The sequence below is a fragment of the Lontra canadensis genome, unplaced genomic scaffold (assembly GCF_010015895.1).
Source record: "Lontra canadensis isolate GAN:19392208 unplaced genomic scaffold, GSC_riverotter_1.0 scaffold18, whole genome shotgun sequence".
Classification (NCBI taxonomy): domain Eukaryota; kingdom Metazoa; phylum Chordata; class Mammalia; order Carnivora; family Mustelidae; genus Lontra; species Lontra canadensis.
The window spans coordinates 2,612,937-2,637,966 of record NW_022631012.1 but is presented as its reverse complement, the minus strand read 5'-3'; the positions used below and the strand labels follow the sequence as shown (position 1 = coordinate 2,637,966).

Genomic DNA, 25,030 nt, shown 5'->3' with positions numbered 1-25,030 from the left:
TTTATGAAATTACATGCTATATTTTATGTGGCTTAGCAGAGGGCCTCTAAATTTTATATTTTATTCACAATAAAAAGGACATCTTAGAAAACTAGTCATTCACGTACCACTCTCTGTATGGGGTAAAGGTTAATTCACAACAAATTTATACAGAAAATATACAAATGCAATGTTATGGGAGAAAAACCCCACAAACAGAATTAGGAACTTATTTCTAAGAGTGCATGTGAAAAATATCCACAAACTTACAGTACAGCAAGAAAAAACTAAGAAGCTAGAAATATAATGTTACATAAAAACTTTATGGAAATCCCAAAATTTTAGGTTTCTGCAATAAATGTAAAAATATTCACGGTGTCATTATTTGGCCTAGCAATACACTATGATAAAAAGAAACACTAGCATATCACAGCTTCTTGGTCATATGACATTTGCTTTGTATAACAAGCAGCTTGTTTTTGTTTTTTTTTAAAAAGCTGTCATATCCTAACACATCCATTGCAAGTAATACACAATCATGGTAGGAAACCATTTGAGATTATGCTTTGGAGAATAGCAATGTGATATGACTGTTCAGTTTTGTTTTGTTCAAGGAGAATTAATTACCTGCTTCTTTACATTTTCCATAAAACATTAACAGATTAGGAGACAGGTTCTCAGACTAGTACAACACTAGTCTGTAAATGAAATTCTAAAACAATACTGTATTTTATTGACCAAAAATTCCACTAGTAAAGCCTTGTGTGATACTAGAAATTATTCTTCCTTAAAGACAAACAAACAAACACCACATACCATAACGCAATTCACAGCTGAAATTTCCCTCTATGCCATATTTTACCTACGTGATCTTGTAACGGTATTCAGAAATACTATCAAACTAGTAAGATTAAAATCTTGTTTCAAAGTTTCCTTTTACTTTAAACAGATGAGCTGAAATTCTCTGTATTGGAAATTCCTCTAATAGTTTTGCTCTAAGAACACGAAGATGTATTCTATAGTACTCAAATTTAAGTGGTTTTTAAAAATACATAATAAAAGTGTTTGTAGCGCTACAATAGCTAACCAACACTCTCTCAATGCATTTTAAAAAGGCACCAATATAAAGAAATTTTATAAGTATTTAATACATTAAAGTCAGGATCTTAAGATACCAGTTACTGTATATTTTAATTATTTTGCAGAAACTGGTGGTTTAAAAACATTTCTAAGATAACTCTCATATATACAAACTTCAATTTCACCCCTACTCTTTTTTTCTTTTGCGTTTGGGGAATTTTTTTTTTTTTTTTTGACAACCCCATACGGATAGTACTTACTAAAATAATATATAAAATATAACTAAAGATGACCACATATGTAACATATCCCTTTCTGTAAAACGAACTTTTCAAAGTAAAAAAAAATAATAATAATGTAGCCAGTACCTCTTATGATCCAAGTTCTGTCTTGACACTAGGGGCATGCAGATTTTTGTTTGTATTTTTGTAGTTTTTCTGTTCTTTTTTCTACTTTACAGAATCATTTTGGAGACAGGATGAAATAACATTTGGAGAATTAGTAAAACATAATTTTCATCTAAATGCTTTCACTAACGTGTATTTTGTAAAACCTTTATAACATATAAAGACTTCATAGTTTTATGAGGTGTAGAACTGATACACAATAACTGTAAGGAAAAACAACATCAAGCTCACTAAAATATTCTGGTCTTTCTCCTTTGCTAACAAGTAAAATTAATCATTTTTCTTTTCTGTATCTTCCTATTCCAAAGTTATTTGTGTTTCTTTCACTTTGGAAGTTATACCAAATCAGCTTAAAGATCTTTTTGTGTGTTTTGACTTCTTCTGGAAATAGACTGTAAAGACCCAAGGTTTAAGTTTAATAGTTGAACTAGTCCTAAAGACACACTAATAACTTCTTTAATATTTGTTAATACAATCTGGTAAATTTCATAAATTGCTCAGGTATTATAATTTTAACTCTTTATGTGCTTTTGCAACACATGTGGTCACTAATTGCTCCTTTTCATTTTAAAAGAGTGTGTATGTATGTACAAACATACACTGTTGCACATATACAATTGGTTTTATGTACGTGGGAAAGACATACCCTACTTTGTAGCCAAATCCAAATCCCAGTCTCTCATTCTCCCATTTTGTCCCACCAGAAAAATTCTCAACGGAATGTTTTAACGACTTGAAATCTCTTCCAATCTGCTTATTGGTCATTTTCACGGTTCTAGAAAGAAAGCCAGATTAGGATGGCTTTTTAAAAGTGATTGACCACTGTTAGAGAGAGGCAGCACATATCTCCAACAGGAGCTGGAGATAAATTTCTGGGCAAAATTAGGGCAAAGCAATGTGATGAATTTCTGAATTTTTGCCAAACTAGAAAACAGAGGCTAACCCATTTTCATGCCCCTCAAATACTCTGTAATGTGAAATCTCACCTAAATAAACTGGGCATATAACTGTTATGTAAAACTTGATTTATTTGGTGTCTGACTCTCATATTTATTTTTAGGCCCTAACAACTTGCATATTTCCTTTTGTGAAGAAGGAGGCATGCAAATATAGTCATTCAGAGTTTCCCAGAAAGCACTGTGCCCACAAAAATTCTTCCTAACCTGCACATTTGAATTGACCTCGTCCTCATTTGTCCCTGCCACACCCTGTGCCATCTTTACCTCTTTCTGTTCCTCATATTGTGAAGTTAAGAAAGTGTAAGTGTCCACTTGTAGCAAATACACTCTCACAAATACTAAGTCCCTTCAATAAAAGAGATTTCCAAAGAGGTGAAATGAGAAAAGGAGAGTACATTAGTACGGTCTTCATGGGGCATTAGACAACTCTTTAGGTCCACCTAAAATTCAGCTTCATCCCAGGACAGTAGGGTACATGATAGTTCATACACTGAAAAGAACAAACAGTGAACAGGAAGAAAATTCCTAGATGATGCCAGCAGAAATCCACACATAGCCAAAGTGATGAACATATTATCTGCCATCCAAATGATTCCTTAAATTGCAGTAAAACACAGAATCAGGAACCTTAAATTATTTAGCTTCCTCCAAAAAGGAAAAAAAAAATATGAAATTCTAATCTTTTTGAGTGGTTAGGGTAGGGGCAGTAAGGGAGTCTCAAAAACATGCTTTACCTTTGGATATATTGTATGTTCACAATATACCAAAGCATGCAGGGGGGTAAAAAGGTGACATTCTATTTAAAACATTTCATGTCTCTGTTTTGGTACATTCTCTTTGATTTAAAGGAACAGTTTGGATATTTCTCCAAAAAAAATTACAAGAGAGGCCAGTAAAGGAGAGCTGAGTTATAATCATTTTTGCCTAGCTCTAGCTGTGTTAGTGCTTAGAAGTCACTTAAATCAGCAGATGATAAATGAGAAAATGAGAAAAGAACAGTCAGTACTGGGGTCAGATTTGCTTCTCTGTCCATAGGTCTCTAATCTTGCTAGTTCTCACATCATCTGTATTACACAGTTTCAGCATCCTATTTACTGACTTTTTTTTGTTGTTGTTGTTAGAGCAGTTATCAGTTACTGCTTAACAGAATCAGTATTCATAAATGGCTAACAGATAATCCAGTCATGGACAGGCCTGTTATCCCTCAACACAAGCAGCAAGTTCTGCATCCAAGTGTGACTTGATCCAAATGACTCAATCGCATTTGGTTTCTCCCCTCTAATGCTGTTGGACTGCAGAGAAAAAAACAGCACCCTTATAAATGAAATAAAAAATTTGCACATGAAAAATGGCAACATATGTATGGATTAAAAGAAGAGAAAATTTTTACTAAGGGATTGAGATTCCTTTCTGACAAGGACTTATACATAGTTGAATGTTTTCAAGACAGAAAAATGTGCAGGACATGGTAACTTTCACTTGGAGGTTAGATTACCTTCTAGACTCCAAGAAGGGTAAAAATAAGTTTTGTTTTTTGTTTATCTATAGTCTAATGTACAGGTTACAAAGAAGTTCCCTTTTCCTTGCACCAAAAGTGGTAAATATTATTATTGAAGAAATACTAGAATAAATAGCCCTAATTCTACGACCTTATGGGGTTCAAGTTATCACATTCAGGTAGAATTAGTAATTTTGCTCCAAGATTTGGAAAGCAAAAATCTATAGCAAGATTTTTATGATCTTCTACTCAAATAGTAAAAGATGATGGACTATGGATAGAACACTGGGTGGTCACAGCTTGAAAAAACCAGTGAAAAGAGACATACCAGAAAAGGGATTTCTGAGTGGGTTTTTTCCCCCCTACTGTTAGCCTAATTATATTTTTCTGCTGACTGGTTAACACTGCTTAAATGCTGATAAAGTGACAATCGTAAGCATACTTTTAGAAACAAACACGCATACCTTGCTGCCATCACATTACAACTTTAAAAGAAAACTTCCCAAACAAATTTATGAAAAGTAGAGGTCCTTTCTGGAAACTACTGACTGCCTCTTAGCCACTCTTAGACCATATGTTATTCTTAAAACTAGATAAAAATTCTATTCATTAAAGGTGTTAAAAGTAAGGCTGCCAGGGTGTCTATAAAATGCCAGTCATCAAAACTATGGAAAACAGTGCTTAAGTTTAGAAAAATAAGATCATAGGACCTCAGATGTATTGTAGGTGTCCTTAACTACCTGTAGTTCAAAAGTTTTCCTATATGGTACAGTGTATAACATATCGTATTATAAATTCCACTGGGGAAGTAAACATAGAACCCACAACAACTCATCCAAGGAGTTATCACTGAAAGTAACAATGTGTTTGTGTTCCATGATCTATAGAGGGGGTTAAAAAAGTTTACATTTTGAAACAAAATTCTTCCTTGAAGAGTGAAATTACTTATACCACTTTAAACTGCAAAAGTTCTACCCAGAAACTCTAAACTTTCCTGCCTTCAATCATAATCCTCAGCATCAGTGGCAACTTAGAATCTCTCAGGTGAATCTATATGAATCAAGTGATTTTTTTTCTCAAAGCATGATATACCTTACATTTATGCATGGCAGAAATGGAACTGCTCTTAAATTCCCACAAAATAAACAAGCCAAGTTATCAAGAAACAATATCCCTTGTCCCTTCTCTCCTCTGTTTCTTCCTTATTGTAATTAGGCAGAGCAAACGACACTGCGTCCACAAAGTAAGAATTAATGACAGTAATAATATTTAAAAAAAAAAAAAAAAGATATGTCAACATCTGAGGGAAGGTGGGATTGTAAGTGCAGTATTTCTTCATGTGCAGTTCGTTACTTCATAGGGGTCCCCTTTGGAATGAAAAGGCCTAGTGGAATGTGTGCTCCCCTCGAACGATGTGTGATGAAAACTCGTAACGGTCCTGGCTTCTGTAGCCACAGATGTTGCATTCCAGTGGGTCCCGGTAGCCATGGCAACCCATGTGAATGGTGTACATGACATGGTCTAGGAAAAGGACTCGGCAGTGCTCACATTTGAAGGCCCTAATCTGTTCTCCTTCCCCATTGAAGACCTTGTAGATGTCCTTCAGAGAGCCCTTAGGAGCCTTGGTATCCAAAGCTTTGACATCCTCCTTCATGTAAGCTGGGCTTTGTTTCCTTTTGGGATTTAAGGCAGGGTTTCCTTGGTAGGACTGGTGGTCATCGTGGCTGCTTTCTGAGTCCGTAGAATCCAGGCAGCTGTTGCTGGGGGAGGCCTCTCTTTCCTGGGGTCGACTCTTTGGTCTGATGAGGGAGAGAGGACCATCCATGTTGTTTTCATGACTATCGGAGGTTTCCCTGCTAATGGGTCTTTCGATCCTATTTGGATGATAGACCTGAGAATAAGCTGAGCTTATAACTGGGGCCACCTCAGCGATTGTGCTCGGCGGGTGCTGCATCAGTGGGTGAAGGGCCTCAGCTCCAAGGTAGGTGATTGCATTGTTGATGGCTTGGTCCATCATATGAGACTGCATTAGCTCAGCCTCCTTCTCATATGTTAAGTTCATATCAAAGTGAATGTCTGGGTAGCTGAATCGCATGAGCTTTTCCCCTGAAAGGAGGAGGGCGAGAAAAGTAAAAAACAAAATACAACAAAATTAGTGATTGGATTAAAACATAAGTGTATAAAGTTAATAGTCTCCATGTTCTGTAATATGATAATCTTATTCTTTAGATCAAGCATTTGGGCTCTTGAATTCTGCTGAGACTCACAAATACTCTCAACCTGCAAAGAGGATTAGTAATAAGAATTTCACAAGCCATTTGCGCTTGTTTTAATGCCATCATGAAAATGCATCTAGCCTGAAAGGTCTGATTGACTGTGTTATCTTATTTTCATTCTCAATTAAAATTTCCACTTGTCTACAGCTCAGTGACTATAGGTGGAAAAAGAAATACCAGGTGAAAATAAGTCAGAGACTATGCCTGTTTTGCATATTTTAGACATCGGTGACCAAGCCACAAAGATCACAAAAGCGAGAGTGATCTGCTTATAACATCTGTCACCTCACTGTTATATAGGGTTAATTTGGTTGATTTGATGGCTATGTTAGGAAAAAAAAAAATCATAGAGTCCGTATACGTCACCCTGGAGAATTAAAAAAACCATCACCATTAAAATACTGTTAAAAGATGTGTTGTTTAGGGGTGCCTGGGTGCTCAGCTGGTTAAGTGTCTGACTTTTTGGCTCAAGTCATGATCTCAGGGTGATGAGATGGAGCCCTAGGTGGGGCTCTGTGCTGGGCATGGAGCCTACTTAAGATTCCCTCTCTTTCCCTGTCCCTCTACTCCCACCCATCTGCTTGGTTTGCACTTGCTCTCTCTTTCTCAAAAAAAGTTGTATTGTTTGATAAATTAAATGAAATTTAGGACTGTATACATATAGGAGTTATTTCCAAAAAGAGATTATTTATAAACTTGGAAAATACTATGTTTTGTTGTTTTGCTTCTTGAAATGGAGAATTCATCATTTTTATACCACCCCTTCCTTATTCAGATATATGGGCAATGGTGCTGGTATGTACACCCATTGTTAATTTTCAATACTTTATCTTGACTGAAGGATTTTTGTAGTTTTCCCTTTAATATTTACTTTGACTAATTTATACTTTACTTCAAGATTAACCATGAAGAGTTCTGTGCATAAAGCAGAAGTAATTTTAATTTTTCTCTTTTAAATACTGCCAGCTTTGGACAGCATATTTTATCTTTTTAAAATTCTGTCACTAAATGTGGTCTCCTACTAACTGCTTGTTGTGTTGATAGGTAAAGCTCACAGATAAAGACTCCCTAAAAATATATGTGGACTTCTTATAAATGTTTAGTATGTTATAGATGGAGGCCTAATTTGTAATGTTCATTAAAAAAATGTCCACAGAAGAGTATTCTGGAAAAACACTTTCAGATAGCTAGTATTAATTTCAGGTTTGAAGAATGGTCCCCAAAGTAAGATAAGGGAAATGATCAGAGTAATGAAAACGGAAGCAAAAAAATGATGAGACCTTATCTCATGGCATTCAATTTAAGATATCACAATGTTAAGAGTTTAAAAGGTGAGCCAGACAAATCTAACCTAAATTCTTTAAGCTCAATTTAGAGGGAGTAACAGCAATTTAGGGCTCATTATTAATACAGTGTGATATATGTTATGAGGTCAAATAAAAGGAATACACAACTAGGGGAGTAAAAGAAGACTTCTTGAAGAAAATGGCATTAGAGATAAGAATGTGACGACAAATACTAGCCAACTAAAGGAATGTAGGGGTGGAGCTGCTGGTAGGAAGGCTCAGAAGCAAGAGGGCATGACTTGTCAAGGGATTACTTATATCTCACCATATAGCTGAGAGTGGAAATAGATGAGGAAGATGGAAAAGATAATAAAGGGGCTTATTCAACAGCTAAGGAATTTGAATTTTACCCAAGGGCAATAAGGATTAAAAGGGTTAAACGGGGAAGTGACTTGATTAGGCATTTATTTGTTGAGATGGTTTAGGAAGTTATTGCCGTAAAGATCATGGTGGCCTGAATTAGTACACTGGCAGTGGAAATGGAGAAAATTGGATGGAATGGAGAGACATTTAGAAAATATAGTTTCTAGGGCTTGGTGATTATCTAGACCTAGAATATGCAAAAGAGAAAGAAGTTATTTCTGGCCTAGGAAACTTAGTGGATGGCAAGGAGATAGAAAAGATGATGAGTTCACACTGTGAAAGACTGAGTAACAGTCATGGTTCAGTAACTACTAAAATATAGTCTCAAATTTCGGAGACAGACCTCTGCTTGAGATGTGGATAGTTAAGTCATCAGCTGATAGAAAGTGACTTCTGAAGCCATAAGAAGAGAAGATACAACCCAAGCATAGGTAAAGTGTGAAGAAGAGAAGGTCAAAAATAGAACCTGGAAGAACACCAAGACTTCTAATGCCTCCCCAGACCAAGGCAAGTTGGATTCTTGCACTGGGCCCCATATTTACAGAGTTTTTTTGCTCCTCATGGAATGAGGAATGTATACAGCCAAGGGAATGTGCCTATCTGGAGAGGACTGCCTAGACCATATACCCTACATAGCCATGGCCCCAGAATTCCTTGCTCAGATGGCACTGAGCTTGCACGAAGGGTAAGCACAGTCCTTGCCATAGGGTCTCTCCTCCAGAGCACCAATTTGTGCTGCTGGTATTCGTACACTTAGGTCTGAGTAGTGGCCAACACACTACTCTTCATGTGCTGTGTGTGGGGTCCAATGTGAGAAGAACTAGAATGCACAGGCTGAGAAGTCTACATACAGGTGCATGAGGCCCTCCTTTCGGTACTGGACATAACCAGAAGTAGGTCTAAGAGAGAGGCCTGACTGCAGGTTAGGCGATGGTTCTGCTCAGGCTGTCAAGGTCTGGTGTGGAACTCTAAGGAATTGAAGGATTCTATATTTATTTGAACTCAATCTTCCAAGCTAGGAAGGATAGGACACAGTAGTTTTTCAGCTTGATTTAAAATATTAAAATATTGAGGCACAAGAATGGAGGCCTCCATTAGACCATTTGCTCCCTTTGCATAGCTGTTAAGGGCAAATTCATAATGAAGACTGAGAAGAAGCAAAGAAGCTGAAGAAATGCAAGGAGATCAATGTCACAGATACCAAGGAAAAAAGTGTTTCAAAAGGAATTAATTATTCAAGAGTGGCAAATGCTCTCTAGGAGTTGTGTAAGATAGTCTAAAAAGGGTCCACTGCACTTGGCACTATAGAGGCTACTGGTGACCTTAATGACGAAGAAAGCCAGGTTGCATATACTGGGGAATGAGTAGAAAGAAAGAAATTATGGGAAGCAAGCATAGAAAGAGAACTCTTTCAACAACTCCCATTTTTGAAGAGAAGGAAAAAGTAGGTAGTAGCTAGAAGAAGACTTGGGTTTTAGGGAAGATTTTTTTTTTTAAATGATGAGAATTTATTGTATTAAATACAAAAAAGGAAAATGCCAAGAGAGGGAAGAGGTTGAAAATACAAGTGAGAAAAAGGAATAATAATGTAAGATATTTGGGGGGCTGGGATAGAATTCCAGAACACAAGAAGAGGAATGAACCTTAATTAGAAAGAGGGATACTTCTTTTATTGAAACAAAGAAGACAAAAAGTATTCATATAAATGCACATAATCTTTATAAGACCAGTGATATTATACTGAAACTATTTTGACTGATTTATTCCCTGTAAGCTGAGATATAATACCATCAAGGAGTAAGATACAATGTTTGTGGAGAAGGAAGAAATGCTGAAATGGCCCCAGGGTTGAGTAGGAGCGAGGACTGTTGTAGGATGGATTGAAGGAGGGCTGCTACACATATGGATGGAACAACTGATACTTATTCATTGATTTACAGTGGCTTATTCATTGATTTATAGTGACACCAATTTGTAAGGCTGTGGGATTTTCTCCACAAGTACTAGCAGCTTATAGATATGGGAAAGATGTTCCTCTTCTCACTGGAGAGTGGAGTTTCACCAAGAGAAGGTGATAGAAAGGCAACAAAATAAGAGAGTCAAGAATATTGTCAAGAGAGTGGTAAAAGTGATTAACCATGGAATCTAAGCTGGATATGACAAAGAAAGGAGGATGCAAAAAGATATGCAGAAAGTACAGGGATTGTTGGTCTGGAAGGTTTGGTAAGGTCAAAGAGTAGTATTTAACTGAGGAACATGGTAAAAAGGAATTTATTTAAAAAATCACAGAGACAGCGTGTGATTGTTTTTGTATTTTTTAGAAAGGATAATCCAAATAAAAAATACCACTAAATTCCTAATAAAAAATCTAATGTTATTTTATTACTTCTTTTTTTAGAAATGTTTTTAAAAAATCAAAATGTAATTTAAAAAGAATCTGTCCCTCTTTTCTAAGGAATGTGATCAAATCAAATTGGGACTAGTATCTCTAAGTCATAGGAAACAGAAATATTTCAAAGAGCAGAACTAAATAGATTCAGAAGATGTAAAGGCATATTTTTCCAATGATACTAGTTTCTAGTTGGGATATAGGCATATAGGCATTTTAATGGACATCCATCAAATTGATCAGTTTATAAAACTGATGAAATGGCAATTAAAAAAATAGTTATTTATAAAAAGGAAGGGAGAAAGACAGAAAGAAAAGTAACTTGGGGCCCAAGGCAGGCGTTTGAGTATTCCTGCCGGAGCTTTAAATTGACCTAGGACCAACTGTGATTCCTTAGGGCTGGTCTCTAGCCTTTTTTTTTTTTTTTTTTTTTTTTTTTTCAATGAGCTCTGTCAGTAAATCTCTCCGGCTTGTCTTAAAATGATATTTTGGTGATTTGTCAGTTCTTTAGTTTTAGATTGGAAGGAAATCTCTAAGTGATTATTGGAGTAAAAGAATTTTATTAGCCTTCCCTCCCTGAAATAACGAGAGAATACTGTCTCCCATTCACCACTCAACCCACAGCAGGATGTTCCGCAGTACTCTTTGACACTAGAACGTGAGAATCTATTTGAAAATCTTTCTCTTCTAATTTTTACCCTATATAAAGTCTGTAAGAATAGATATATTACATATATAATCAATGGCAATTCTTTATATAGAATCACTATTTTTAGACATTCTTAAAAAGCTTGGATGCTTTTTGCATCCTTAGAGACACTTTATGACTTAGAGCATACAGAATGATGCCAACTCTGAGCGTTATTAAAAATAAGGACTTGGAAGTGAAAAAGAAAAGTCTAAGTATATCATATTTAATCTTTTTGTTTCAAAACCATAGGCTGGATGAAAACAAAGATCCAAATACGAAAGCTCTTGAATGTAGGCTGCAGCATTGTTTTTCTAATGCAGAGTTTTGGGGGGAAAAGATTTCTCTTAATTCCAGATCAAACAGAGAAAGCACTAATATCATGTAAAGAAAAGAGTTTAAAGACCTGGCACTAATGCAAACTGGAAAAGAGATGACAAAACTGCCTTCTAGGCAACATCATTTTCCTTAAGTATTTTTATTTTGTAAATGAATGAACATTTTATTTTATATACTACTATACTTTCTATATAATTTCATTTTGAGATATCAACTTCTATCAGTCTTTTATTTCCTAGGTCCATATATCTAAGGGGGTGTGTGTGTGTGTGTAAGTGTAGTACCCACAGAACAGTATAAAGTAGAAATGAATAATGGGCAAAAGAAATGGCTATTTATCTCTTGAGCTAAAATACACCATCTATGTTTCTAATACATGAGAACCTACTTCTGCCCATTAAAAACACCTTTTAAGAAGTAAAATCATTTGTAATGCTTACCCACAAACTTTTGTGGAGTGGAGCTTTTACGTTTTCCCATATTCCCTGTGAGCTTCTCTATGACAGCAGGTCTCTCAAAAGGCACCAGAGAAATATTGTTGTCCATGATAGGCTCTTGTTCCTTACAATCTTCCATAGGAGGTACTATGTAAAACCATACAAAAGATGCAATCTGATAATTTCTTCAACATTTTAAGAGCTACAAAGCTGGATATGCCACTCAATATGTGTTAACATAAGCTAGTGTGCTTGAATAAAAGTAGAAAGAACGATCTTTAGTGTTAAAGTACACGCTCTAATTTTACACACACACACACACACACACACACACACACACACAGGATTTGTTTTTATCTGAGTCACTCTCAGATCAATGACATAAACTGTTGGCCACTATTGGTGGCAAATACGTTCATCTTGTTTCTCATCTTACTCCTCTGAAGGTGTTTTCAACATTGATTAAAATCAATACCACTTTAAGACTGCACGATTTTCAAGGCTTCTGGAGTTTATTTTTCTAAAACAATTTAAGTAAGTCAACTTTATTTTGCAGGAAAGCTTAAACAGACACACAGAGTAACAGCACAATATTTAACCAGTTTTTTTTCCCCTCCCATGTATTCTCCTGTAGCAGATTTCCTATTGATGAGCTGAGTGAGCTTTTAGCCCCATCGGCAGCAGAAAAATACCTGCACAAAGAAGCCTCCATGAAGGAGTTCCAATTCTGAGCATGTCTACACAAGTGGCCGCTTTATGGCTGTAATTTATTTTAAACAGAGCTCTTCGGCAGGATAAGAAAATTCCATTTCCAAACTGGCATATTTGCTCAGTAAACAACTGCTCTAATTCACTTGGCGTAAACTCTCCAGAGCTGGTCCCTCTTCATCCCGTTTGTCTAAGTTGCTGTGGGCTAACAGATGAGCTCAGAGATACTGACATTAGAGATGGACATTTATAGTACAGACACAGAACTTATGTTTAAGGGTACAGATACAGATGAGATCAATGACAGAAGCCAATGTTCACAGGAAAGACCATAACTTATTCTTCATTATGGTTGCTTTCTCTAAATTGTGCCTGTGCCAGTACTGTTTAGGAGCCTAAAGGTTTCACATCTTAGACTACTTTTACTTGCTCCGCATATACTGCAAGATGATTTATTCTATACCTTTCATTTGTAAAGGATAGTTCTACTATGTGAAAAACAATACATTCTCATTTATAAGGATGGACACTAAAATAAAATGAGAAAGCAGGAGATGAAAGTTAAGAAAATCCAGTGCACAATTCAGGTGACCTACTTAATAACCAACACAGGTTGCTGATTTTGAAGAAATGAAAAATGGCAACAGAAAAATGTTTTCCTAATTTGGACATGTTTAAAGAAATTGATACTCAATCTAAGTTTTGGGTTAACCTAGTATAGTCCAGTGGATAGGAAAGAAAAATTTACTCTTCAATGTCTGTAAGATATGGCTACGATTGACAAGGGATGCTGCAATTACTAGATTTAAATTAGAAGTAAGGAAACACTCAGGTCATTTTCTGTACTGACATAATCCATGATATCATCAAGTGGAAAAATATATATTCCAAGATAGTACATAAAACATTATGTCCTCTTTCAGCAACAACTAAAATAAAAACAAGAACTTAAAAGTAAAGAAAGGCTGACCAAGAAATTCAAACAAGGGTGGTCAGGAGGATGGAATGGCAGTGGAGAATGGATATGGTTAGGAACCATTAATTAGATACAGATTATCAGAATCTTAACTTTTCTTTCGGGTGGTGAATTTATAGGCACTTACTACATTATTAAACATAACTATAAAGCTAAAAAACAGGCCATACACAGACTGAAGATGAAAATATGTCACAAACTAGGATCCAAAATGAAAGAAGGAAAGAAAAAAAGGTTTGTTGTTGTAAATTTTGCTAGAAAAACAGCAAAACTGGTTAACGGGGTTTGCCCCCAAATTGAATATATTAATTAGTTTTGAAATGAGTAGTCTAAAACTTGGCAGTTTTGCTCTAAGTCTAACCTTGAATTTTCATATTTGCACACATTTAACACTCAAAACGAAACCTGGGTGTGCGAACTGTCCCACACCACATCCACCTCAATTCAAATGATTTGTCCCAAGTTCAATGAAGCTCATGTGAACTGAAAACAATGACTTTGTCAGAGCTCTAGTCTTACTTCTATTTTATATCAGCCTTTCACATATCAAATATTGATCCTGTTTTTACCATATCAGCAACAATAATAATAACTGATACATACTATGTGCTAAGTACTGTTCTAAGACTGGATTTAATAATTTATTTAATCTTTTCAATAACGCCCTCGAGATAAGTACCATCTCCATTTTACTGATGGGGAAACAAAACTTCAGAGATTCCTTGGGGTTTACATCTTGTTAGTAAGGACTATAGGAGTTTAACTTAGGTGGCTGGGCTCTAGAGTCTGGGCCCTTAGTCATGCTACACTATTCTTTTGTAGGCATAATTTGAGTGTTGACTTTTCATAAACAAGTTCGATATATTTTTAAGGTCTGCCGTTGGGAAAAGATCTGGTACATTTTCTCAATTATGTAACTAATCTGAATTTTTTCTTTCTTTCAAGGATCTGGGTACAGTGTTTGGGCTTGAAACCCAAAACAAGTTCTTAAGTTAACTTAATAAGGCACAGTCACATAAAGAGATTTATCTAGGGTAAGAAAACACTAATAAACTAATCTTACTTGTTAGAGCAAACTTGATAACCAGATATCCTCCTCGACCTTACTTTTGATGTTATAACCAAGATGCAAATAATTTCATATTTGTACTATTTCATTATCTTGTCACATTGAAAAATCTTAAAGACAGAAGCATCTAAGAGTGTTCCCAACATAGCTATTTGTACCAAACAGTCCCCTGAAAATTCAAAATCCAAGAAGAGAGAAGCTGAGGGACCTGGATTGTAGGTCACATGTCCACCCTCTGGACAAGAGAGGGCAGAGAACCTAGGCTGACAGTTCTGACATGGCTTCATGCAATGGGAGACAGTCCTCTAAAGGAAAATGGAAACTTTATTATCAAAAGAAGAAGGAAGGTATGTAGGGCAGGCAAAAGTGATGGAAGTCTTCTACACTGTCACACATTTTCTCCATGCTGCCAATTTATACATAAAACAAATTCAGTTCTCTTATTTTCTTGACAACATCCAATGTGCAAATACTTGCTTGCTTTGGCTTCTGAAATCGCTTCCCATTCTCTCATTCTCTGCTCTTACTCATCTTCATGGCTCTTTCTTCTTTTCTTTCCTTTTTTTTTTTTTGTCTTTTTTTTCTTCCCGGTATGTTGGTATGTTGTTGGTATTCCAGATGTCTCATTCTGTAGTTACCCACATGACTCTGGAAAACGTATTACTTCAGGCTACCACCTATATAATGATGGCTCCCAAATATGTATTTCCTACCCAGACCTCTCTTGAAAACTTGAGATCTATATATTCAGCTTCCTCTCCGTTTCATTTGGCAGTTCAGTCTTTCACAGGTCCCGAGAAGATAATGTGTTCAAAATCTGAAATCTCTGTTTCCCATCCTAAACATTCTCCTATTTTCCTAATCACCACCTTCTTGAATGGCACCATTATCTACCGGGTCATCCATGCTAAACATCTGCAGCAAATGCTAGGTTTCTTCCTTTCACCCAGTCTCCTTCCCCTTCTCTCTACCACCTCCTCTTCATGGACACACATGGAGGTACTATGGATTTTAGGTTCTACACCTTCAGTTCTCAATTTTTAACTGTATATTCTAGACTATTGACCAATCAGGAGAATGTTGCAATGATCTACTTGCTTTTGTCTTGACTCTTCTGATTGATGTCCTGTATTTCTAGCAATTAAATGTTAATCCACAATTACTTTTTAGGGTAAAGTACAAAATTCTTTGCTTGGCACAACTGGCCTTTGATATTCTGTTCTCGGACTATTTCTCTGATCTTATCACCTTCTAATTTCTTTTGCCCTTACAACCTGTGCTCTAATTCTACCGGTTACTTGTAGGTCCTTAACTTACCATGCTCTTTAGGCTTCTTTTTCTTCACACATGCTGTTCTCGCTGCATAAAGGACTCTCCCATTTATTTAGCCGCCTTCTTGCCTGTCAAATCTCCACTCAAACATAACTTTCCCCAGGAATTCCTCTTGGACACCCAGAGTCTGATTTGGACATCTATCCTATATGCCCCTATAAAGCTTGTCAGACAGTGTTCTGTTGGTTTACTGGTTTATTTCTTCCAGTGGTTGGTAAGTACCTTATGGTAGGGGCTGTATTTTATTTGTGTCTCTAGTACTTTTTATGATGTGAAACAAATATAACATTCAATATATTTTTACTGAATGACTTCATGAAGGAAATAATGTTACCCAATGAAAACAAGTTGAAGAAGTTTCCAGGTTCTTAAAAATGTTCCCTAAACTGCAATAAAGAGCTTTCCTTTCTCAAATAATTAAAAGCATAAACTTAAGAATATATGTTCTTGCTTTAAAGCTAGCTATCTTTTGGTTCATGTTTTCATTTTTCTCTTCTGGCAAGGGGGGAAAAAACTAATTATATACTTTGGCGTTTAAGCTTTTTCTTCAAGCTAAACAGACTTCAAAAATGAGCATAAAGATAATTTTCAAATAAGATAATCTGTCATAAAATTCAATATTATTATCTTTATTTCCAAATCTACAAGACATGAATTTTCTCCTTTTCTCTTAAACTCAAAACTTCTAAATCTACCTCCTAAAATATGTTTTAAGCATTTCACCCTGTTCTCCTCTCCTGCTACTGCCTTCTCATCTTTTCCTTAGCATTCTCACCTCCAGTCTCTCTCCCCATATGTCAGTCAGGCACCTCTCCTATATTCTACATTGGTGACATTTTTCCTTATAAGACACAAATCGGATTACCTCAGTGGAATTCAGACATTGGATTAACATAAAAGAGTCCATTTTTGCATTACAACCAATTATGTCCCTGTCATTTCCTACCACTTCTTTAACTCCAACTATGTTCGATGCTCAGGAACCTGCTAATGTTCTTTTATACCTCCAAGTGTTAACCTGTGGCAACTGCTCTGCCTGGAACAAAAATTCTCTGTGAATCTAATTTGTATGATTTTTTTCTCAACCTCATGTGTGAATCAAGCACTGCATGTAAGAAGCTTTCCTTGATTTCTCCAGACAGAGTTAGGTCAGCTCTGCATTTGTGCTCCTCTAGAAGTGTGCACACGTCTTTATTTTATTCATCTTCCTTTAAAGTACATATTTCCTACCATACTATAAATGTAAGAAAGAAATTATGTCCATTTATCTTTATACCCCCAGAATGTTTTGTAGAAATGGACACACAGCAAGCCTTCAATAAATGTTTCCTGAACGCAGTGAAAGAACATCTCTTTGAACTCAGACATCCCCTTCCCTAGAAGAGTCAACATGGGGAAGAACATGTTTTAGGAAAGAGAGGCTAGGAGACATAACTATGTCAGATATAAATGAAACGATAAAGAATAATAATTTCAAGGAGCTAATGGCAACAACAATGATGGCAACCCCCACCTCTACCACTAAAAGAAAAGATAAAAAAATAGACAAGATATAGCATGATAGTAAGAGAGGGAAGGGGATAAATACAAATTTCACTGTAACTGTCTTTAAAATGAGACACATGCCAAGCTATGTATCTGAGACAAGGTTAATGATAAACTCTAGGAGCATTTTGCCCATATTTTTTTCCTTTTATGGCATTTATCAATTCCTACCCCATACATCCAATCCTGCATTAAGAATGTTAACAGAAGAAAAAGATTAAGGATAATCTCAAATTATTATTACCACATGCCCAAAGAAGTACAGCATGAAATGATATTAATATAAACTTATGTGGTTAAAACTATATCCAATACTGAATAACAAATATTTGGGTCTATAAATGATACCAAAACCTATCTTCTCCTCCCTCCCTTCCCATACACTTATCTTTGGCTTTGTCCCCTGCTCTACCCAGTACCTGACTGTCTTTCCCACTTTCCCCATTTTGTTCCAGTTTTAGAGCAACCTATAAAGGACTTTTAATTATTACGAGCTAAGCAATCTGGGAGACGAGTGTTGATGCTACGGCTGGTTACAAGTCCCCCTGCCCCAAATGGACCTGCTTAATTTTTCGTCAGCACTTATTCTATAACTGGTTAATTTGCCAACACATAGTTAAATGTTGACTATTTATGTACATTTTACCTCCCTATAATAACATACAGTCTTTCAGAAGAGACTCTATTTCTTATTCAGATGTGCGTGCAACACACTTTTCACTGAGTTTCATAAAAAACTCAATGGCAAAGGAATTAATAGAATTAATAATCCAAGCAAATGTCAAAACGACAAGGAGAGAACATTATATGGAAAAAATAGTAGTAGGACCACAAGGTGTCTTTAGAAAATTTTGGCATGCCCTCAAGCTTCTATCAGTTACCCTGCCTCAAGCCACTTCTAAAAATGACAATTTAAACAGAAACGGCAAATGAAACCTCAAATGCCTAAGTTAATGCTGCTGGTAAGTAACAACTTTATAGGGCATGGAACATTTAACATTTCTTCATATTTAGTGCCTTGAAATGTAAGAGTGAAAAGAACCATTTATTGGGTATTTATTGCATATCTAATCACATTTAGCTCTTACACCAAGTCTGTGACACAGATGCCACACAGCCAGGCCAGGTTTGTTGGACTCCTAGACCCACCATTTTAAATTCCCTGCTCTGGGTCCAATGCTAACCTCATTAGCTGAGGTAATGCAACTTGCAATGTCAAATTTACTAAGACATAAAACACAGACAGGCTTTCAAAAATGTTAGTTAATAATATAAAAACAAAGGACTCATTCACAACAAAAAGTAGAATTAAAATAGTTCTTTAGATTATATAAACTATCCTTAAGAAGAAATGCTTCAATTATTCAGGGTAACAAAATAAATATTTTAAATTCCCAACTCAAAAACAAATAATTACTTGCTGCCCAATAAACAGTTTCACAGCATGTACTACATAAAACAAAACCCACAAATAATCCTTGGGCTGTCTGTAAGTTGCTAAATAGACATTTATATTTTGAAAATGACTATAGCGTTCTCCAATTATATTATTTGATACTGGCTAAATCTTTTTAAAATAAGAGATATAAATGCAACAGTAAATTAAGATTTTTGTATGTACTTATATGAATGATAAAATTAATCAGTATACAAATATAATTAAGAGGACAGGACAGATGCTTCAAGTCTAAAGAACTGAAATCATTACTTTGTAAATCTGATTTACCAACATTAATTTTTCAGTAACAAAGAGTTATTAATTGGTAAACCTTAGAAACTACCTTTCCACCTGCTGTTGTATATTCTGGCAATGAGGATGTTTTGCTTGGGTTTTGATTTTTGTGGAGGGAAGTGGTGCCCGATTTTAGTCTAGATTGTTTCCTACACTTAGTAGAAAGCAAAATGAGTAATTTCCAAGATAAATCACAAAACAGATTAGAGATATTTCCTATTACATCAATTATATCACTGATCACTCACCTAAGAGAAGTGAAAATACACAACCAACTCTTTTAGGAACTGTACAGACTTTCCTAGAACCCTTTCTAACTATTTGGTGCCTCCAATGAGCAAATACTATCTTCCTTTGGTGTATTCAAAGTCCGCTGTCATTATTATGTTAATTCAAATGCAGGTTATCAGAAATAATTTGGGATTTTCACAAAAACTCAGGACAGCTTGTTTGCCAAGCGTCGCAAAGCTCAACTCATTTCACATGCTTAAGAAGATAATCCCATTGGGGCACCTGGGTGGCTCAGTGGGTTAAGCCTCTGTCCTCGGCTCAGGTCATGATCTCAGGGTCCTGGGATCAAGCCCCGCATCGGGCTCTCTGCTCCGCAGAGAGCCTGCTTTCCCCCTCTCTCTCTGCCTGCCTCTCTGCCTACCTGTGATCTCTCTCTCTCTCTCTCTCTGTCAAATAAATAAATAATCTTAAAAAAAAAAAAAAAGATAATCCCAGGCAAAAGTTAATGTGATCTGAAATTGTTTTAAAAAGAGTAGAATTCGATCTTCATCCTCAAGGGTAGAGAGGACTGTCTAGCCCCTAAGGAACTACAAAAGCAGTGAGAGGGGAATGAAAATGGTGAATGCCATTTCTACCCACCATGGTGACTCATGACCTGCCCCGCGGCCTCCATGCCGACATTCTGGAGATAGTTGTGGCAGCGTTCCTTGTGCTCCTCCAGTGAACTGCGCTGCTTGTAGCTTCGTCCACAGTAGTTGCACTTGTGAGGTTTACCCACTGTGAAGAGAACTCGAGATTAGTGGTGCCGTCCAAAGCAAAATTAACATCTGACTTTTGATAGTGTGGAGGAAGCATTTATATGCTTTTCAGACTCAAATCTCTTCCTCCTCCACACTCTGATTTAGGCAAGAAAAGCTAATAAATTTCTACCAAGACTAAAAGAAGATAAGGCAGATCGTACCTTTGGTGATAGGGGAAATACTGAATCAAATTCATGCTCTGACTGTATCCTAGATCATGAGGGGCTGATGATCAGTCTTCACATTATCTGACTCGTAACACTAACATTTGCTCTTACACAATTCTCTCAGCTTTGACTCATTCAAAAGACAAATCAGGAGTGTCCTAGATACATGGTGAGAATTTTTTTTTTTAATTTATTTTTTAGGGAAATAAGGACAGAATTTTTACTGAAGAAAACTAAAAGGCAACAAATGGAATGTCATTGTTTAATGAAAAGATTATTCACTGTAGGGGACCAAGGGCCCAAAAAGAATTTAAGTGATGAGAAAAAGTACAGATAAAAGCAGAGTTTCTCTTTTCTTTCCCTCTTGGTAATAGCTCTTCACACATGCAAAACCTGACAGCAGATAAGTGTACTCTCCCACATCAGCACTGTGCTGACATTACCAAGAATTAGCCTACTAGGTGCTTTGAGTCAGGACTATTAACAATAACCACTGAAGTCCTAACCTATTTAGCTATATGATGATAGTAACATTTTCTTCTCCATCTTTTTTTTTTCCTCTAATGCATTTCACATTCAGGAAATGAATTATTTCCTAGTAGCTAGAGAGCCATATCTCAGTATACCAGGTAAAATACTTCGATGCTTATGTTAAAAAAAAAAAAAAAAAAAAAACACCTTCAAAGAATTGATGAAGAAAAACACACTTATGGAAAGAGACATGTTTTACTGTATGCCAATTCACAAGGATATCAGAGAGCACTTTGATTCTTGGTTTTGAATAAATACAGAAACAACAGGTCTGTGCCGAAGCCCTTGGTAGTAAAACATAGTGTGAATCAGGTCAGTGGCCCTCATCTGACACAGGAATCACTTTGTTTTGCCCAGAGGACAAAGACCACTCTTTTTCATAGTTAAAGATAGTATCCCTCACTTCAGTCACCTTACAAACCCACACTATGACACTGGTCACAAGTGGAATTGAAATACTGTAACAAGGCTTTCAGAGCTGCATAGACACTTCACCATACTGATTAAGAACAAAAAACAAAAAATAAAAACCCACCAAATTTTTAAAATGTATTTGAGGTGCACATAAACTGTTATTTCATGATCATAATTTCTGCAAATAGTTTTAAATAAAAACTATCTAAAGCAGGATTAATCATTTCTAAAAATACTAAGCAAACAAAGATTTATTTTTCAGAAGAATTTTTATATATTGAACCAAGTTTGTCTCTGATATTGTGAAGAATCTTTATCACTGTGTGAGAACATTAAAAATGACAAGAACCTACTTTTAGTCAAAAACATTTCATGTAAATAGTGTAAATATATTTGCATGTAGTTCCATTTTAAGATATGGAGTTACATATTACAAAAAGCTTTTGCTTGGTATCACTGTTACTTAATTTTGTTTTTTTTAGTACTGTTTTTCTAGAAATAAGTGAATTTTCCCTAAACAAGTCTACTTACTAAGCACATACACTGTGCTCAATAGCCCATGTCAACTAGTTTCATCGTCTCTGTCTTCTCTTTATCGGTCCTATTGCATTGTGTCCTAGGATACCTGTTTTACTATGAACATATAATCCTTTACTTTCTTCCCCTTATTTATATAAACCTGAAACCTTCTGAACTTCATTTAAACATAGTTCCCTTCCACTCCCCTTGGCTCACAGCCCTCAGTGAACTTCTAACTCACCCACCAAGGAAGCAAAGGGTATACATATTACTGTTTTCAAAACTCATTTTTTACTAACCTCATTTTTTGAGATCTATCCTTTCTGCCTTACTTCAGCTTCTCCCATTTGATACCTGTTTTAAAACATCACTCTTTCCTCTTCAACCCAATTGGAGTGAACTGTTCTAGAAGTATTATTTCAATTTCTCCAAAATCTTGATCTGGGTTCCACTATAGCAATCCACATACTGGGCAACAACATATGTTGTAACTGTTTTATCTCTAGGACATTTACTCTGGAAATGCTCCACTTTATCCTTCTGCCTCTCTCAACTAATACATATTTGTTAGATACCTATTATGTACCAACAACACTGTGATGAGGCTGGAATGTAATGTAGAGAACAAATTCTCATGGTGCCTATCCTCATGCAAATGACTGGTGAGAAAGATAGACATTTAACAAATATATAAGCAATATATTACAAATTGTGGTAGATTCTATAGAGCAAAAGAATGGTGTGTTAGCATAAAACAGGGAACCTAATTTAGTTCGAGAAGGTTGGACAGGAAGGTCTGCCTGAGGTAGGAACACTTCTGCTGATAACTGAAGGAAAAGTAAGTTAATCAGATAATGGGGGATGGGGGCGCAGGGTGGAGGAGAGGCAGTGTTTCAGGATTTCTGGGAACTGCCATCTTGTATTTGTTTTCATGTACTTAGCTCCTTCAAAGTCTAAATCATGCTCTTACTACTCTTTTGAAAATGATTTTCAAACATCAACCACAATCCTTGTCAGATCCAATGGCTCTACCATCCCCACAAGACCACTTCTTGTCAGTTCTTTGATATTTCTTAAAAATAAAGTTCATGAAAATATTATTTACATTTTCTCCGTATAATAAGTTTATTTGCGTAATACTTATAAACCATGTGTTAATATGTATAACACATTATCTTGCATTTATTTTTATAAATATTATATTCTCACCATCTGAAACACCTTAATTCTGATACTACAGACATTTTTATAAAGTCATCAATAGCTTCTGAATCACTAAATCCAGTGAACTTGGATTCTAAATCTTCCTAATTTCTTGGCCACTTTCAAATTTGCATTTGCCTTGAATCTCTTGTTTTAGCTTCTGGGATCAGGTTCTGTGTTCCCCCTCACTGGCTTCTCAACCTCTTCCTACCTGGCAAATAGATACATAACTTCCGATTTTTTTCTCACTATAATAGTCTCTCTCTGTTCCCTCTAGATTAAGCCCTCATTTTTGTGAAATGTCCAGATCCTGCCTGGAATAGTTTCCCATGTTTGTAAGCTGCTACTGGTCATTTACACCTTTATAGGATGATCTTGGTTAACCCAAAGATGAGTTTTCTCCTCTGTGCTCTCACAGTACTCTGTCCATAGTCTGATGATGCATTACTTAGGATTTCATTGTGATTATCCATATGATATCTATTCATCTTCGTAGTTCCAAAAAAATGAGCTCTGCCCTAAGGACAAAGGTCATGTTTTACTCAATTTTGAACTGATTGTGCTATGGTGGTTATTAAACACAGGAGATACTCAATACATATTTGCTGAGTGACTGCACTTCAAACTCATACTTTCAAATGCCTTTTGGGTATTGCCTTGTGCTTATTCCTCTGAAATCTAAAATTCAACATATCCAAAATTATCTTCCTCTACAAAACTACTTCTTTATTAGGACTATTCTTTTGTCACTGTTATCACTGTTAAAATAACCTGGATTTGCAACAGCCAGCTCCTTTTGTTGCCTCCTTAACCCTTTCCACATCCAACTGCTGAATTACACAGACTCAACTCCTTCGGTGTTTCTCAAGTTTATCCTTCCTTTTCAATCCCACAACGGAGAAACAAGTTCAATTCTTCATTACTAGCCTATGCTGGCCTAACAGATTTTAAACCAGGTGTTCTCTTGTGTAATTATTTAGTCCCCTCCTTAAAAACCCTTACTGACTCTTAACTTCTATCAAAGTCTAAATCCCTCTACCTGGCATCCAGTATACCATACTAACTGGTTCCAAAGCATACATCCCATCTTCTACCCCAGAATTCAGCCAAAATCACCTTGAGCTTTCACACTTGTGTCTTAGTTCTTTCTGGAATGGCTTCATACAATTTGGGTTTCTTGAAATTCCATATATCCTTCCATTCCCAAACTCACTCATCTTCCATCTAAAAGTGATCTTTCCCATGAAAGAATCATAACCATATCAGCTCCACACCTAGGAAACATAATATTCTATTTGTGGCTGTTTATACATTCATTTTGATCTCCCATGTTAGACTGTGATCTTGAGATGTTGGAGCAATGTCTTACGTATTTTTGTAGCCTGCAACAAGTTATGGTGATTTATTCACAGAAAGAATAGGTTGGCGCTTCATTAATGACATCATTTCCTCACTCTTTAAATATTTTCCTCTCACTGGTTTTCCTTAAATTTCACTACATTTCCAATTTTCAAAGCAATATGTCTGTATAGAAAATACCAAAATTCACCAAAAAATTACTCATAATTTCACAATTTAGAAATAACTATCTTTAACATTTTTATCTTCTTGTATTTTTTCTGTACATGCAAAGACACATTTTGTTATGAAACTGTGTGTCTTTATACACTGTATTTATACTCTACTTATTTTACTATGTTTGAACATTTCCCTATGTTATAATATTTTTGTTGCGGAAGTTAGAGGACAATTTTTTTCCTAAATAGAATTATGATAATGTTGAATTACTTAGCTTGCTTAGTATTCCTAGTCCTTTTCTTATTTAATAATTATTTCTCTTTTTACTATAGTTATTTATGCCCACACCTGAAAAAAATCAAGTAGTCCTAAAAGGGCATTTAATGAAATACACAGTCTCCACTTCTCTCCCCCACCCCATCTAATCGTAATCTATTCCTCTGTCCTCTTTCTGGAATTTCTATTAGTTTGATGTTAGAACTACTGGACTGATTCTTTAAATTTCTTATCTTTGCCCCCCTTGT

The 25,030-nt window shown here is 35.8% G+C and overlaps 1 protein-coding gene across 14 annotated transcripts in view; it reads right to left on the bottom strand.

The window, feature by feature from the left end:
* Positions 1–455: 455 nt before the first annotated feature.
* IKZF2 (IKAROS family zinc finger 2) overlaps positions 456–25,030 on the bottom strand; it is a 152,703-nt gene continuing 128,128 nt past the window's right edge. For 12 of the 14 annotated variants that reach the window (XM_032859875.1, XM_032859878.1, XM_032859873.1 and 9 more), the window contains 3 exons: positions 19,994–20,131; positions 11,765–11,908; positions 456–6,029 (listed from right to left, as the gene is read on the bottom strand). In XM_032859875.1, coding sequence (XP_032715766.1) covers positions 5,308–6,029; positions 11,765–11,908; positions 19,994–20,131 — 1,004 coding nt within the window. In that variant the 3' untranslated portion in view covers positions 456–5,307. The remainder of the gene's footprint in view (positions 6,030–11,764; positions 11,909–19,993; positions 20,132–25,030) is intronic. The other 2 variants (XM_032859883.1, XM_032859884.1) reach the window with 1 other exon arrangement.